The sequence below is a fragment of the Ictidomys tridecemlineatus genome, chromosome 10, assembly GCF_052094955.1.
Source record: "Ictidomys tridecemlineatus isolate mIctTri1 chromosome 10, mIctTri1.hap1, whole genome shotgun sequence".
NCBI lineage: Eukaryota > Metazoa > Chordata > Mammalia > Rodentia > Sciuridae > Ictidomys > Ictidomys tridecemlineatus.
The window spans coordinates 32,420,128-32,434,496 of record NC_135486.1 but is presented as its reverse complement, the minus strand read 5'-3'; the positions used below and the strand labels follow the sequence as shown (position 1 = coordinate 32,434,496).

Here is a 14,369-nt window from a genome sequence, read left to right as displayed (position 1 = left end):
GGCTCAGCTCCAGTGCCCAGAGAACCGAGAGGTCCAGTTCTCCTGGGTTCATAGGTGGGCCCATGGCTGGGAGTAGAGGTTGGAGGCTTCCTAGCCGCTGCTCTATACCTCTGTGGGAACACCGAGAACCCTAATTTGAGAAGAGAGAGGTCTTTCATGGCACAGTGTATTAATGGTGAATTAATAAGCAGCAATAGTAATTATACTAGAATAGTAATAACAATGGCTTATTAAGTGTCTCCCACTTGCCAGGTATCAGCTCTATGTGCCTCACATGTAGGTACCCACCAATCCTCCCATTTCTCTACGTAATTGGTGCTATTCTTGCCCCAGGGACTGAGGCTTGGAAAGGGTAAATGGAATGCCCCAGGCCTCATGGAGTTGGGACGGAGCCCAGGTGCTTTGACCTTAGAGCCCAACCTCTCCACTTACCAGGGGTTTCAGTCGGAGTCAGACCGCCCCCTAGGGGGCATTTTGGCCATTTGCAAGAGAGCCTCAGGTATCTCAACAACTAAGAGGGCAAAACTCTGCCGGGCCTTTGGTGACAGCAACACACAGATTTCCAAAAGAATCATCCTACATCCTGCACAGCTTTAGAATGTACGACTGGAATCATGTATACCTGGACAACTGGAGAAGTCAGTCCTACTTTATAATACTACTAAAACATTTTTAGAAGCTTTTGAGTTTTTAAAAGTAGTTTGTGAGGTAGGTATTTTAGTATGTGCCTATAATCCCAGTGGCTCAGAAGGCTAAGGCAGGAGAATCACAAGTTCAAAGCCAGCCTCAGCAACTTGGTGAGACCCCCCAAAATAAAATACAGCCGAATACGGCGGTGCAGGCCTGTGATCTCAGTGGCTCAGGAGGATCTTGAGTTCAAAATTAGCTTCAGCAAAAGCAAGATGCTAAACAATTCAGTGAGACCCTGTCTCTAAATAAAATACAAAATAGGGCTGGGGCTGGGGCTCAGTGGTCGAGTGCCCCTGGGTCCAATGCCTGGGACCATAAATAAATAGAACAAAAAGGGTTGGGGTGTAGCTCAATGGTAGAACATCCCTGGGTTCAATCCCCAGTACCCTTCCACCAATAGTAGTTCATGAATGACTCAAGAAAATAGGGAAAAAGAGAAAAAAAGAAATTAGGAGAAATAAAGACTTCATCTTAAAATTATTAAATAATCTTCCCCACGCATTGGCCACACTTCGACTGTTATATGTTTGGTTGAACATTATTCCTGTGCAGTAGGGCGTTGCAGAAGGGGCAGGGACTGGCTGAAATACTTAAGAGTGGAGAGAAAAAGTCACAGAATCAGAAGGACTTGAAATGTGGGAGATCTCACTGCATCTCCTTAAAAAAAGTTTTTAGAAATTATTTCATATTCTCACCATCCTTTATACGGTGAAAGTTTCTGTTGCCTGAGGACAAACACCTATGTTGTAACGATCACATGCGGAAATGTCTGGGGGAGCTACCTTATCACCCTGCCCTTCCCATCTGTCCTCTATTCCTGATCGTCCTTTGGAAATATATGATTGCCAAGGTCCTGGAGATTGAATTACACCTCTGCACGTGGTGGCATTTCAAGACAGATGTGTGCATCTGTGATCATCTGTCAGGACCCGACTTAAGGTCACAGCACAGGAAGCTATTCTGACAACACACCGTTTAAAACTTGGCTCCTCTGCACGTGCCTCGTACTTCTCCCTCATCTCCACTTTGCCATCTCTGTCTTGCCTTGCTTTGCCACACCTACTTCACTTAAGATGACCTCCGTTTTTCTCATTACAGCAGCACATTTGGTCTGTTATCACCCTCCTCACAGGGTAATAACATTTATATTCTAGTGTTTACAAACTACTGCTTCATTTTATGTGTGTGATTTTGTTTTGTTTTTGCATAGAATGGCTTGAGTCTTCTATTTTTATTAATCAAACCCAACACCTCTGAGCTGGGGTTGTGTGGTAGAGAGCTTGCCTCGCATGCATGAGGCCCTGGGTTCAATCCTCAGCACCACATAAAAATAAATAGATAAAATAAAGATATTGTGTCCATCTACAACTAAAAAAAATATAAAAAAAGAACTGAATGTTCTCTCTGATATATGGATAACACATAATAATAATAATAATAATAATAATAATAATAATATGGGGGAGGAATAGAAATTCATTGTATTAGACAAAGGGGAATGAATGGAAGGGGGATGATAGGAAAGACCGTGGAATGAATAGGACATAACTTTCCTGTGTTCATATATGAATACACGACCAGTGTAACCCCACACCATGTACAACCTCAAGAATGGGATCCTCATTAGAATAAGTCATTCTTCGTGCACGTATGTCAAAATACATCTACCACTGAGCACCTCCACCCCTTCGGTTTCCTTTAAGTTCTAACTTATTTATTTATTATGTGTAGGTACAAGCAATGTGCCTATTTCATTTGTGTCTTCTGATAAGTCTTGCCTGAGCATTTATATATTAAGAGATATTATATTTCATTATAAGATATTATATTTCATTATATTATATTTCATTATCTGTATGTTCCATCTTTAAGTATAATTAGCTTTATTTTGACTTTTAAATGATGTATGGAGATGAGTTGTATCACCCATGAACTTCATTTCTGGGTAAAGGGCATATTTCAAAGAAGATGTTGAGAACCGCTGCTCTAAATTGGGAGAAAGGATGTGAGGAACCTTCTGTGCCCTCCTTTCTCAGGCCCACAGAGCAGGAGTGGATGTACCCCTGTCTGCACAGCTGGTAAGCAGACTAGAACCAGGCCTCCTAAATTAATGGCACAGCCCTAACCTAAGCCAAATGCGGCTTTGTCTTCCCTAGCTCAACCTCTCATTCCAAAGCTGAACACTGCTGGGGGAAAGGAGGTCACAGCCCTTGAGATCTGGCTGCCTTGTAGCACGTTTGTCCCAATTGACCCAGGTCTGGCCTTGCCATGGGGCCCGCAGCGTTTTACTCGGGTGCTTGTCGCCCCCTAGCGTCTCTCATGTGAATAGCACAAAACAACGTTCAAGATGAATTTTTTTTTTATTGCTTGTTCATAACATTACAAAGCTCTTGACATACCATATTTCATACATTAGATTCAAGTGGGTTATGAACTCCCATTTTTACCCCAAACACAGATTGCAGAATCACAGTTCCCAGAGACCTGCGGATTTCAATTCTTCCCACACCCTCCACCAAACCAGTCAGGGATCCCCTCAGGCCCCAGTTCTTCCATATACAATCCAAATTTCCTAAAGGAGATAGAGATGGGAATGCTGAATTCAGCCTCGGGGCATGGAGTGGAGGTAGAAAGGGTGAGGTAGGTGTTGTCTTCTCTGGAAGCCTGAGTCTTCTGGCAGCTGCTTGTCTGTAGGTGTGGGTGTGGGTGTGTAGTGGGCGGTGGTGGGAGTTAATGATTCACCAGAGGCCTCTTTACAATTGCCAAGGGTCAACTCTGTGAGCATGCACGAGCTCAGCTCTTTGGCTCTCACCACTAGCCAGTGACCAGAAGCCCCCCAGGTGGACCGCAGCATGATCTCCATCACCGAGTGGCAGAGTGAGTGCAGTCATCAGGGGGAGGGGGCAGGCTGGAATGGGCGTCTTGGCTAGGGTGGGCTGGAGAGGGGCCCCTCCCGGCCTCGCTCTGTCTGAGGAACTTACCAAATGTGACCTCTGGAGCCGGTGGCTGGGAGCCGCAGTGTTGGCACCCTGGGACCGCAGGTTCAAGGCAGGCGTGGCCCTCCTTGGGCCTCACGGGAGATGGGGGGTGCTCAGGACCCACAAACCCTCAGGTCCCCCGTGGGCCTGGTCAGAAAACAAACCACCCACACCATTGTGTGGTCCCTCCCAAACACCCCTCCCTTGCCTTTGGGGGAGGGGGCAGAGAGATGGCCCATGAGAGAGGGGCCAGGGAGTCGGCAGAGAGGGCGGGGGGCAGGCTGTGGCCCAGTGGGTTTCGTGGGTGAGTTACTTAGAGCCTCCTCAGCCTCGCTTTCACTGAGTGCATCTGTCTCTACTGTGTGCCACCCAAGGTGCTGGACGGACAGCAGAGAACTGAGAATGAGACAGACTTCCAGAGGGGAAAGGCAGTATGTAGAGGGCAGTGAGTCTCCAGACAAATCCAGAACAGGGTAAGGAGGCTGGGGCGGTTTGAAGTAGGAAGAGTCGCTGTATTATAGAGCAGTCAGGGAAGGCTGTGATGAGAAGGGAGCCTTCACCCAGAGCCTTGTAGGAAGTGAGGGAGCAGCCATCAGCTACCTGGAAGGAAAACGTTCCAAGAGGAAGGCACAGCCAGTGCCAAGGCCCTGAGGCATGGTCATGCTTGATGGATCTGAAGACCAACAAGGAGGCTGGTATGATTGGAGCAAAAGAATACAGGGGAGAGTTGAGGTCAGGGAGGTCACTTAGAGGCCAGAGGACTTGCAGACCAGGAGGACTTGCAGACCAGGGTTAGGATCTTGCTTCTGTCTACCTAAGATGGGAAAGCGTTGGAGGGGTGGGGCAGAGAAGTGATCTGATCCATTTATATTTCTAAAAGATGGCTCTGGGTACCGGGCCAAGAATAGACTGCAGAGGGTGAGAGAAGGTGGTGAGAGAAGGTGGAGGGGCCCGGGGAGTTGGCAATGAAGTGGTAGAAAGTGGTCCACGCTGGATCTGTTTTGAGAAATTTGCTGGTGGATTGATGTGGGGTGTGAGAGAAAGAAGGGTCGGGAGTGCATCCGGGTTTTGTTTTTTTTTTAACCTGGGCAGTTGGCAGGACTGAGTGGGAGAGAGAGCTGGAGGTGGGCTCCAGGTGCAATGAGTTTCTTTGTGCTGTTAGACATCCAGATGAGATGTCCAGTGGGCAGTTGGGTGTGTGAGCCCGGAGCTCAAGAGGGAGAAATCTGGGAGTTGCCACCATCTAGACAGATTCGTTTAAAATCATAACAGTCCCTGAGCTCACCGAGAGCACAATTTCCCAGCCTCCCCACTACTGACCCTTGGAGACAGGAGCCTTTGTTGTGGGGTTGTCTCATGCATTGTGAGATTTTAGCAGCACCCTGGGCCTCTACCTTCCAGCTGCCATTAGCAAACCCTCCCTGCCCATGGCAGCAATCAGAATGGCCCCAAACACTGCCAGATGCTCTCCAGAGAACAAAATTGCCTCCCCGTGTATTTCTACCTTGCCCAGTTGAGAATCAACAACCTACAGAATAAACATACTGAGAGGAGCGCAGAGCCCACCCAGGGGCAGCGTGCCAATGTTCTAGTAAGCCAATTAGCCTATGAGTAAATGCACCCGTACCAAATGCCACAAGTCCGAAGAAGAATGTATGAGCCCTAGGAGAAGGAGGAGTGGAGGCACCAGATTCAGGTCAAGGAACAAAGTGGAACAGGTTTCTCTGAGGAAATGACATGAATTGAGACAGAAAGGGTGAGGAGGGTTGTTCTGGGCAAGGAAACCACACATACAAAGGCCCTGAGGCAAAAGCTCATCCAGGAAACAATGAAGATCAGGGGGCTGGGCCTGCAGGCCATGGTATGGATGAACTGTGCCTTCATTCTAAGCTGTGCCTGAATGTGATTGGTGATATTGGTGACATGCATCCTTGAGCATGGTGTGGAGAAGGACCAGGAGTGTGGCAGGAATGAAGCAGGAGACTAAACAAGGACTACTGCAAGAGTCCAGGAAAGAGATGAGGGAGGCTGGGAGTTAAGTGATGGAGAGAAGAGGGCAGCTTCTGGATACGTACTGGAGGACACATCCAAGAAACTTAGCTGTGGCTGGACACGGTGGCACACACCTGCAATCCCAGCGGCTCAAGAGGCTGAGGCAGGAGGATCGCAAGTTCAAAGCCAGCCTCAGCAAAAGCGAGGCCCTAAGCAACTCAGTGAGACCCTGTCTCTAAATAAAGTACAAAATAGGGCTGGGGATGGGGCTCAGTGGTGGAGTGTCCCTGAGTTCAATCCCTGGTGTCAAAAACACAAAAATAAAAAACCAAAACTTAGCTGGGCTTGAGCAGGGAAGGGTGGTGTGCACGGCAAGGGTGGCTCTTGGGCTCTGCCACTAGGGCTGGCCGGGCGGTAGAGACCCTTTTACACTTTTGTGAAAACCCAAGGGAGGTGCAAGCTGAAGGAGGGAAGATGAATCGCTCAGTGTGGGACCGGGGGTTCAGACTGCCTGAGAGAAGGCCATGTCCATGTGCCTGACCAACAGTAGAATGTGTCCTGGGCCTGAAGGGGGCTTGGGCTAGAAGGATGTGTCATCAGCACACAGGCGGTGCCTAAGAGCACAGGAAGCTGTGTGGAGACAGAACGGGAAGAGAAGGGAGCTCAGGCCCAAGCCCTGGGCAAGTCAGATTCCAAGAGGGAGGGAGAAGTGGGAACTGCAGAGGAGACAAAGAAGGGTTAGAGGTCAGGAGGAAAATCACAACGTGGTGTCAGGGAAGCCAAGAGAAAGGACGTTTCAACCCGTGAGTGGCCACCCCCTCGCCGCCAAGGACGGACCCGTCCATTGGATTTGGTGACATGGAGGTCATTTGTGCCCAAAGCAAGAGCAATTCCTGCAGAAGGGGACTGGACCACCTTAGTCAAGGACACTTTTCAGAGACGGACACCTGGATTCGAAGGCGGGTTCTGCCAGCTGCTGGCTGTGCACCCCTGGGCAAGTGGGGTAGCCTCTCAGTTTTAGTTTTGTTTGTGAATCGGGACTCACAGCAGCACCTACCTCATAGGTGGCTGCGGAAATAAATAAGTGTCCAAAGTGCTTAGACTGAGCGGGCGCAGAGGAAGCATTGCTGTCAATCACTTCTGTTAACTGTGAGAATGAATGAAGCCTGCTCTCCTTTCCCTTCTCTCCTTTGCTTCCAGAACAATTCAATCTTAAAACCCCTCAGTGGAACACAAAGAGGGGGGTCCGCAGAGTTGGGGTGTCCAAGCCCCAGTGTGTGAGAAGAGGGCTCACTGGGGTGGCCTTGCGAGGAGTCACAGCCAAGGCATGGTGGGGAGGGCATCCCGCAAGGTGGGTGAGAGTGTCTTCAAGGTGCAGAGGCCGGCAGACAGCGCCTTACGATTAGTGGTAGTGGGTCAGGTTGGAAGCATGTGTCACCTAGGAGGAACACAGCTTCACATCCAGGCTGTTTCTGCCAGAACCTAGTCACCAGGAAGAACCGATGAACCTATATATATAGACGGCTCCAAAATAGCTTGCCTGCATCTTCAAAAGGGGGAGCTCACATCAAGGAAAAACTGAGAAACTGTTCCCAACATGAGACTAAGGGAGATGACAACCAAATGCCCCATGTGATGGGAACACTCATCTCCTGGAAGTCATATTCTTGGGACCCCTTGAGTGGGGTCTGAGGACTTGTTCATTTCCCAGTTTCCCGGCGGTACCTTGGCTGTCCAGGAGAATGAAGGGAAACTTCACCAAAGCATTCGGGAACAGACGAGATCCAGGTGGCAACTACTCTCCAATGTGTTAGGAAAATCGTGTTTTTTTTATAATGCACATACAACTTTTCTGTGCATTTTGTGATTATTAAAAAGAGGAAAAGAGAAAAGGTCAAGGGCTCCTGGCTGAGGCTTGGACCTGAGGGACCCACAGACCGGCTGCAGGAGATATTACTTTCCTGGCTGCGATCGCTGCTTTCTGGAGGAAGACAGACATTGAACCCGGCCTCTGCTAATGCAAGCTATGAAGTGGGGTTCTGGCTGCGGGCTGCAGGCTCTCCTTGACAGTCGGTTGGGAGCTGGGGAGCAGGGGTCTTAATCAACAGGTAGAGTAAAGCTGGCCAGCCTCCCAAGTGTGGGGAGGCGGCCCAGAAGACAGCTTAGCCTCTGCACTTTCTGCTCCCTATGACTACCCCAGTCGCCTCCAGAAGGGGGCGGGCTCCCCCCACTGTCGGACCATGGGACTGTAGATTGCTGCTCCTGTCTCTCCAGGGAGCATCTGCCCCATCCACTGCTCTCTCTGCCATCGTTGCTGCCATAGTTCAGGAGCACCCCCCAGCTAAAACCGCCAAGCTAATCCAGAGGCAAGAGTTGGGAGGAAGGTCTGAAGCTTGACCTTTTCTTCACTGAGTTTTGGGCTCACTGAACACTGGAAACGGTAGTATAGCCCTCAAAGGGGACTGGCCCCATGAAGGAAAATTCTGGAATTGCACCAGCCCTTGAAGAAGAGTGTAGAACAAGTTGGGAGAGTGATAAGTAAGCAAACCACTGTTGCACAGAAGAAAGTATAATATAGAGAAGAAGATATAGTATGTGGATTTTTTAAACAACTGATAAACAGTTTATTAAAATAGCTGACTTAGACATGTGTCATGGTGACTTCAACCTCCACATCGGGCCTGGTACCCAGAGGAATAACCTGCTCATCAGTCTCACTGTGTGAGTCAGGGAGCCGCGTGCGGAGTCCCATCTGCATTCTCGTGGGGATGCATCCTGGATTCTGGTGAGTCTTAGAACCTCCACCACCAGGAGTCTTTCTCAGAGTGACTCTCAGAATCTGGGTAGGAATCTGAGATGGTCACATCAGTGCACCTCTTCACCAGGGGTTTCTCCTGTGGCTGGCTAGAGTCATTGTAATTGAGTGAATCTGCCACCTCTGATTTCCACAGGTGTCTTTCCAGTGTGTTTAAAAGCTGCAGTCGGGCTGGGCATGATGGTGCATGCCTGTAATCCCAGGCACTGGGGAGGCCAAGTCAGGAGGAGCAGCCAGCCTTAGCAACTTAGTGAAGCCCTGAGCAAATTAGGAAGACTCTGTCTCCAAATAAAAAGGACAGGAGATGCGGCTCAGTGGTCAAGCACCTCTGGGTTCCATCCCCAGTGCCAAAAAAAAAAAAAAAAAAAAAAATTGGCAATAGATTTTAAAGGATTAACTCAAGAAAGATAATCTTTCACTTGTAACTGTAATTTAGCCAGTAAATCTAGTCTTATTTTGTTTTTGCAGTCCTGTCTCTAAACAACCAGAATAATAATTCTCACTGAACAGCTGTATGTAAAATGGTAATGCTACCAGCTTCATAGAGGACCAACTCTAAGCTGTTAGTTAACAAGTCCAGGGACATGTTCCACAGGGGTATCAAGACCATTCGATGGGAGAAGGAACAGTCTTCAACAAATGCTTCTGGGGAAACTGGATATCCACATACAAAAGAACGAAGTTGGGCCCTTATCTTACACCATATGCAAAAATTAATTCAAAATGGATCAAAGACCTAAACATGAGAGCCACAACTATAAAATTCTTAGAAGAAAGCATAAGGGAAAGCTTCGTGACACAGGCTTTGGCAATGATTTCTTGGATGTGACATCAAAAGCACAGACAACAAAAGAAAAAATAGATCAATCCAACTACATTGAAACGAGAACTTCTGTGAATCAAAGATACAATCAACAGAGTGAAAAGGCAACTTAAAGAAAGAGAGAAAATATGTGTATATGGTATGCATGATGGGGGGTCAATATCCAGAGGATATAAAGAACTCCCGGAAAACCCAACTAGAACAACCTGATTAAAAAACAAGCAAAGGACCTGAATAGACCCTTCTCCAAGGAAGATATACAAATGGCCAATGAGTCCACGCAAAGATGCTCCACACGGCCAAACAGGAGGAAAATGCAAATCAAAGCCACAATGTTGAGGTCACCTCATATCCATTAGCATGGCTGCTACCAATAAAAAACTAAAACTAAAACAAAAAAAAAAAACAGGAAATGAAGTGTTGGTGAGGATGTGGAGGAAACTGGAACCCTTGTGCACTGCTGATGGGAATGTAAAATGGGCAGCCACTTTTGGAAAATAGCATGGCAGTTTTTTAAAAAATGATCCAGTAATTCTACTTGTGGGTAATACTGCTGAGTATTAAAGCAGGGTCTTGAAGAGTTATTTTTTATGCCTGTATTTGTGGCAGCATGATTCACGAAGGCCAAAAGGTGGAAATGACCCAGATGTTTATCAACAGATGAATGGATCAATAAAATGTGGTATTTTCACACATGGAATATTATTCAGCCTTAAAAAGGAAGGGAATTCTGACACATGACACAACAGGAAGGAGGCTTGAGAATATTATAATAAATGCAATAACTAGTCCCAAGAGGACAAATGTTGAATGAGTCCACCTCGCTGAGGTTGCTAGGGCAGTCAAATTCATAGAGACACCGGCAGCTCGGGAGACTGAGGCAGGAGGCTCACGAGTTCAAATCCAGCCTCAGCAACTTAGCAAGACCCTGTCTCTAAAGAAAATAGAAAAAATGGGGGGCTGGGGATGTGGCTCAGTAGTTAAGTGTCCCTGGGTTCAATCCCTGGTACAGAGAGATAGATAGATAGATAGATAGATAGATAGATAGATAGATAGATAGATAGAGAGAGAGAGAGAGAGAGAGAGAGAGATTCATAGAGACCAAGTAGAACTGTAAATGGAAGTGAGGAAGAACAGGGAGTTGGTAGATTTAATGAGTACAGAGATTCAGTTTTGCAAGATAAAGAGTCCCGGAGGTGGATGGTGGCGATGGGGTACTCAATACCACAAAACTGTGCACCGAAAAATGGTTAAGATGGTAGATTTTACATTACGTGTGCTTTCCCACAATTTAGAATTTAAACTTTTAATTTAATTTTAAAAATGAAACAACACAGCGAACTTGTTGACTATCATAGTGGCAAAGATGAGCACAAGTTTGTGTGATGGAGAGAGTTTAAGGCAAAAGGAACCCGAGATCCTGTGACTGGCACATCTCTTCTGGAAGGGAGTGATCTAAAATCTGTGTCAATGTCCAGAGCGACCCACCAGGGTGCCTGCTCTCTGGCTCTGAGCAAACTCCTGAGCTTCAGAGGCTGCCCCGAGGCACACTGCCAACAGGTGGGCGTGGAGGTGGGGGACCCTGCTGGCCAGAGCTGCCCCACTCCACTAGACTGAAATCCAAGGTGGGCTCGCCCGGTGCTACTGCGGCAGCTGGAGGAGAAGCAAAGCAGGGGCTTGAACATAGGTTCCCAGGTAGGAAAATCAGCCCATTCCTGGCTGGTGACTTCCGTTTTCCCAGCTGGGTGAGAGGCCAACACCTGAGAGCAGGGTCTGGGGTGTTTTGAGGAGAAAGGAGACTGTGTGTTGTGGGGAGAGATGGTGTCAGCCTCTTGGGAAACCCAGCTGGACAGTTTGGAGGCTCTGGGGCTGGTGGTCATGAGCTTACTGTGGCACACTCCTGCCCCCTAGGGGTGGCTCCAGGTCTTGGCTGCTTGGGCACAGGAACAATAGGCAGATGTTTGTGTTCAGCCAGGTACCTGATCCTGAAAATGATCTGCTTATGTTAGCACCGGAGGACAGGAGGAAGCTGAAACTTCAAAGTAGTGCAGGTGGCACGGGCTTCCTCATGACCATGGTGTGAGGAGGTGACTGGCACAGTTCATGCCCATCTTCCTTCCCCTGCCCACCCTTCCCTCCCCAGACCCCACCGAAGCTGAGATTCCTGGGTGGAAATGGAGCCGCCCCTAGCGGGCACCTGTTCTGTGGTGATGGGAAAGTGTCAGGGTCTCACCTGATCCCCAAAGTCCAGTCCTCCACCACCTCCTTGCCCATTGCAGAGATTGGCGTGGGCATCACCGGCTTCGGCATCTTCTTCATCCTCTTTGGAATACTCCTGTACTTTGATTCGGTGCTCCTGGCTTTTGGAAACGTGAGTCCCCCGGTCCTCTGTACCTCTCCTTCCCCAGCTCCCTGAGGTCTCTGTCATCAGGAAGGTCAACCCTAAGTTCATTCATGTCACACCCCACACAGGGTTCAGATATCATCCAACTGGGACAGATGAGGGTCCCTGGGGATGGATAGCAGGGCTTGCCAGGCCCAGAGAAACTGAGGACCTGGATTCTTATGCCAAGCTCTGGGTGAGGTCTTAGGGGTTCTACAATGAACCCCAGCATCTAGGAATAGGGATCATAATGTGTACCTTCGTGGCTGGGGAGGACAGCCATGGCAGAGGAGAAGCCACCTGAAGATGAACACATTTACTGGGAAACAAGAGGCTTGCAGAAAGAGGAGGAAGAGGAAGGGACTTGGGAGATGAAATGGGTGTGGGGGTGGATGGAACAGCAAGAGGAAAGGTGTCAAAGGGGACGGAAGGCACAGAATATATAGAAGAAAGCCAGAGGGTTAAATCTGGTGGGGGCCTCAGCACCCACAAGGGAACTGTAGACAGTGTCTGGACCTGGCACATAGGTTCCGGGTGACTTTGGGTAGGATTCTCTAACCTATTTAGGACTCAGTCTTCAGCTCTGTAAAGAGGATCCCACTAAGCATCCCATCTTCCCTGGGAGGCACAACGAGAAGCGATGTCACATATGAGGAGGTATTTAGCACCCGAGGACGTGGCTGGGAACTGGAGATCTCCGGGCTCCTCCTTGTCCATCCCTTGCGTCTCTGGGCAGTTCTATTCCTACCTGGCTGGAGTTACTCCAGGGTCTGGGATTCTGCCACACCGCTGCCCTAGGGTCCTGAGAGTTAGCAAGTCCTGTTCTGCCTGAGTAGCTCCAGGTTCCAGCCCTGAACCCTCCTGGGCCACGGGCTTGTCCTCAGGCTCCTCCCTCTTCCTGCCCCACAGCTGCTGTTCCTGAGCGGCCTCTCCTTCATCATCGGGCTGAGGAGGACCTTTTCCTTCTTCTTCCAGCGGCACAAGCTCAAGGGGACCAGCTTCTTCCTGGGGGGTGTGGTCATTGTGCTCCTGCGCTGGCCCCTGCTGGGCATGTTCCTGGAATCCTATGGCTTCTTTAGCCTCTTCAAGTGAGTGCCCATCCTCGGATCCTCCTCACGCTCCGCCAGCTGAGACCCAATGCACAGTGGCTGTCAGAAGTCAAATCTCTAATCTCCTCCCCCAGCCAGACTCACTGCCCTGGGAAGGGTCACATCCCAGGTCAGACCTGGGACACCAAGGGTAAAGGTGGCACTGTGCAGGGGGGTGTGGAGGCCCAAGGCAGTGGCAATGGAAGCACAGCCTCCAATGACTCAGTGCCCAGATGCCAGCAAACCTGGTGCAGGTGCCCCACACCCGATCCAGGGAAGAGGGGAAGGCATCAGGCTAGAGTAATAATAAGGAGAGTAAATAACACAAATAGGGCTTTGTTCGCAGTTCTAACCCCATGTAACAGATGGAAACAGGTTCCGAGAGGCGAAGGAGGTGCCCAAGTGTAGGCAGAAGGGCCAAGATTTGAACAGAGGAGTCTGGCCCCAGGGACCCCGTTCTTAACACTTTGCTCTCTCAAAAAAAGGGGGTGCCGAATGAACCAACCTGCCCCCAGGGCCCAGGGGCCTGCTTTCCTGGGAGCCAGAGCTAGAGCCTTCCTAGTGGGTGGACCTCAGCCTCACTACCTCCCCGGCCCCCTCCTGGGCCATTACTGACTGCCCCTCCCCCACACTTCTAGGGGCTTTTTCCCCATGGCGTTTGGCTTTCTGGGCACCACCTTCGACATCCCCTTCTTGAGTGCGGTAAGTGGATTGCCCCTGGGGCTTGGCACACCAAGCTGGTGGAGTTGGTCAAACCATGGCCCCAGGTGCAGCGGATTCGCCCCCATCAGACTCCACCCCGGATTCTCCAGTCTCCAGTCCTCGTCCCCTCTCTCCCGCTCCCTCTCCATTTAACAAAAGTGAAGGAGGTGACAGCTATCAGCCACTCCCCACTGAAGTAGAAGAAATGCAGACTCAGACAGTCTAGCTTAGCCAGAAAAGTGCCTGGCACTTCTGCGGAGCTGATTAGGTCAGGGCCCCGACATGGAGAAGCTGTGTGACAGCCAGTGAGAGCAGGTGGCGGATCCCGTCCGGGTCCCCAGCCCCTGCACCACCGCCCCTGTCTCTCATGAACCCCTGAGAGGTCCAGGGAAGCCCCACGGCCAGCACCCTGGACACGTCCCCCGCAGCCCTTCTCCCGCTCTGTGCGTGACACCGCTCCCGGCCCCCAAGGCCAGCTCTGTAATAGGCTGCGTATGGAGTCTGCTGCCCACTCTTTGTCTGGAGTAATGATTCTTGGCTCCCACAGCTGTTCCGGAGGCTTCAAGGGACCAGCTCAATGGTCTGAACCACAGAGATGAGCTCTTTGCAATTGGATCGCTCATTGAGGGGGCTGGAAGGGAGACGGGGGCCGCCTCTCAGGCCCCCACCCAGCACTGACTCACTCCCTGTCATACGGGGCCTCTTCACATCCACAAGGAAGGACGGAACTGAGTGGCTGACCTCAATCCCCAAGCAGACTCAAGAGGCTGCCAGACTCTTGAGAGCAGAGATCTGGGCCCCATGGAGACTGGACTGGGGCTGGCATCCCAGCCTCACCCTGTATTTAAAAGTGAAGATTAAATCCTCTGGTTCTGAGTGAGTCTGAGATTCAGAGTGC

The 14,369-nt window shown here is 49.9% G+C and overlaps 1 protein-coding gene across 2 annotated transcripts; it reads left to right on the top strand.

Annotated features, from left to right (window-relative positions):
* The first annotated feature begins 3,426 nt into the window (after positions 1 to 3,426).
* On the top strand, positions 3,427 to 14,347 carry Golt1a (golgi transport 1A). Of its 2 annotated transcripts, none has more exons than XM_078022639.1 (5): positions 3,427 to 3,567; positions 11,578 to 11,669; positions 12,657 to 12,769; positions 13,408 to 13,471; positions 14,019 to 14,347. In XM_078022639.1, exons 1-5 carry the CDS (start codon positions 3,543 to 3,545, stop codon positions 14,055 to 14,057), a joined length of 333 nt encoding a protein of 110 aa, XP_077878765.1. In that variant the 5' UTR covers positions 3,427 to 3,542; the 3' UTR covers positions 14,058 to 14,347. The 2 variants fall into 2 exon arrangements, with proteins under 2 accessions (XP_077878765.1, XP_005330363.1); XM_005330306.4 differs by having other exon boundaries at positions 3,430 to 3,567; positions 12,591 to 12,769.
* Positions 14,348 to 14,369: the final 22 nt, after the last annotated feature.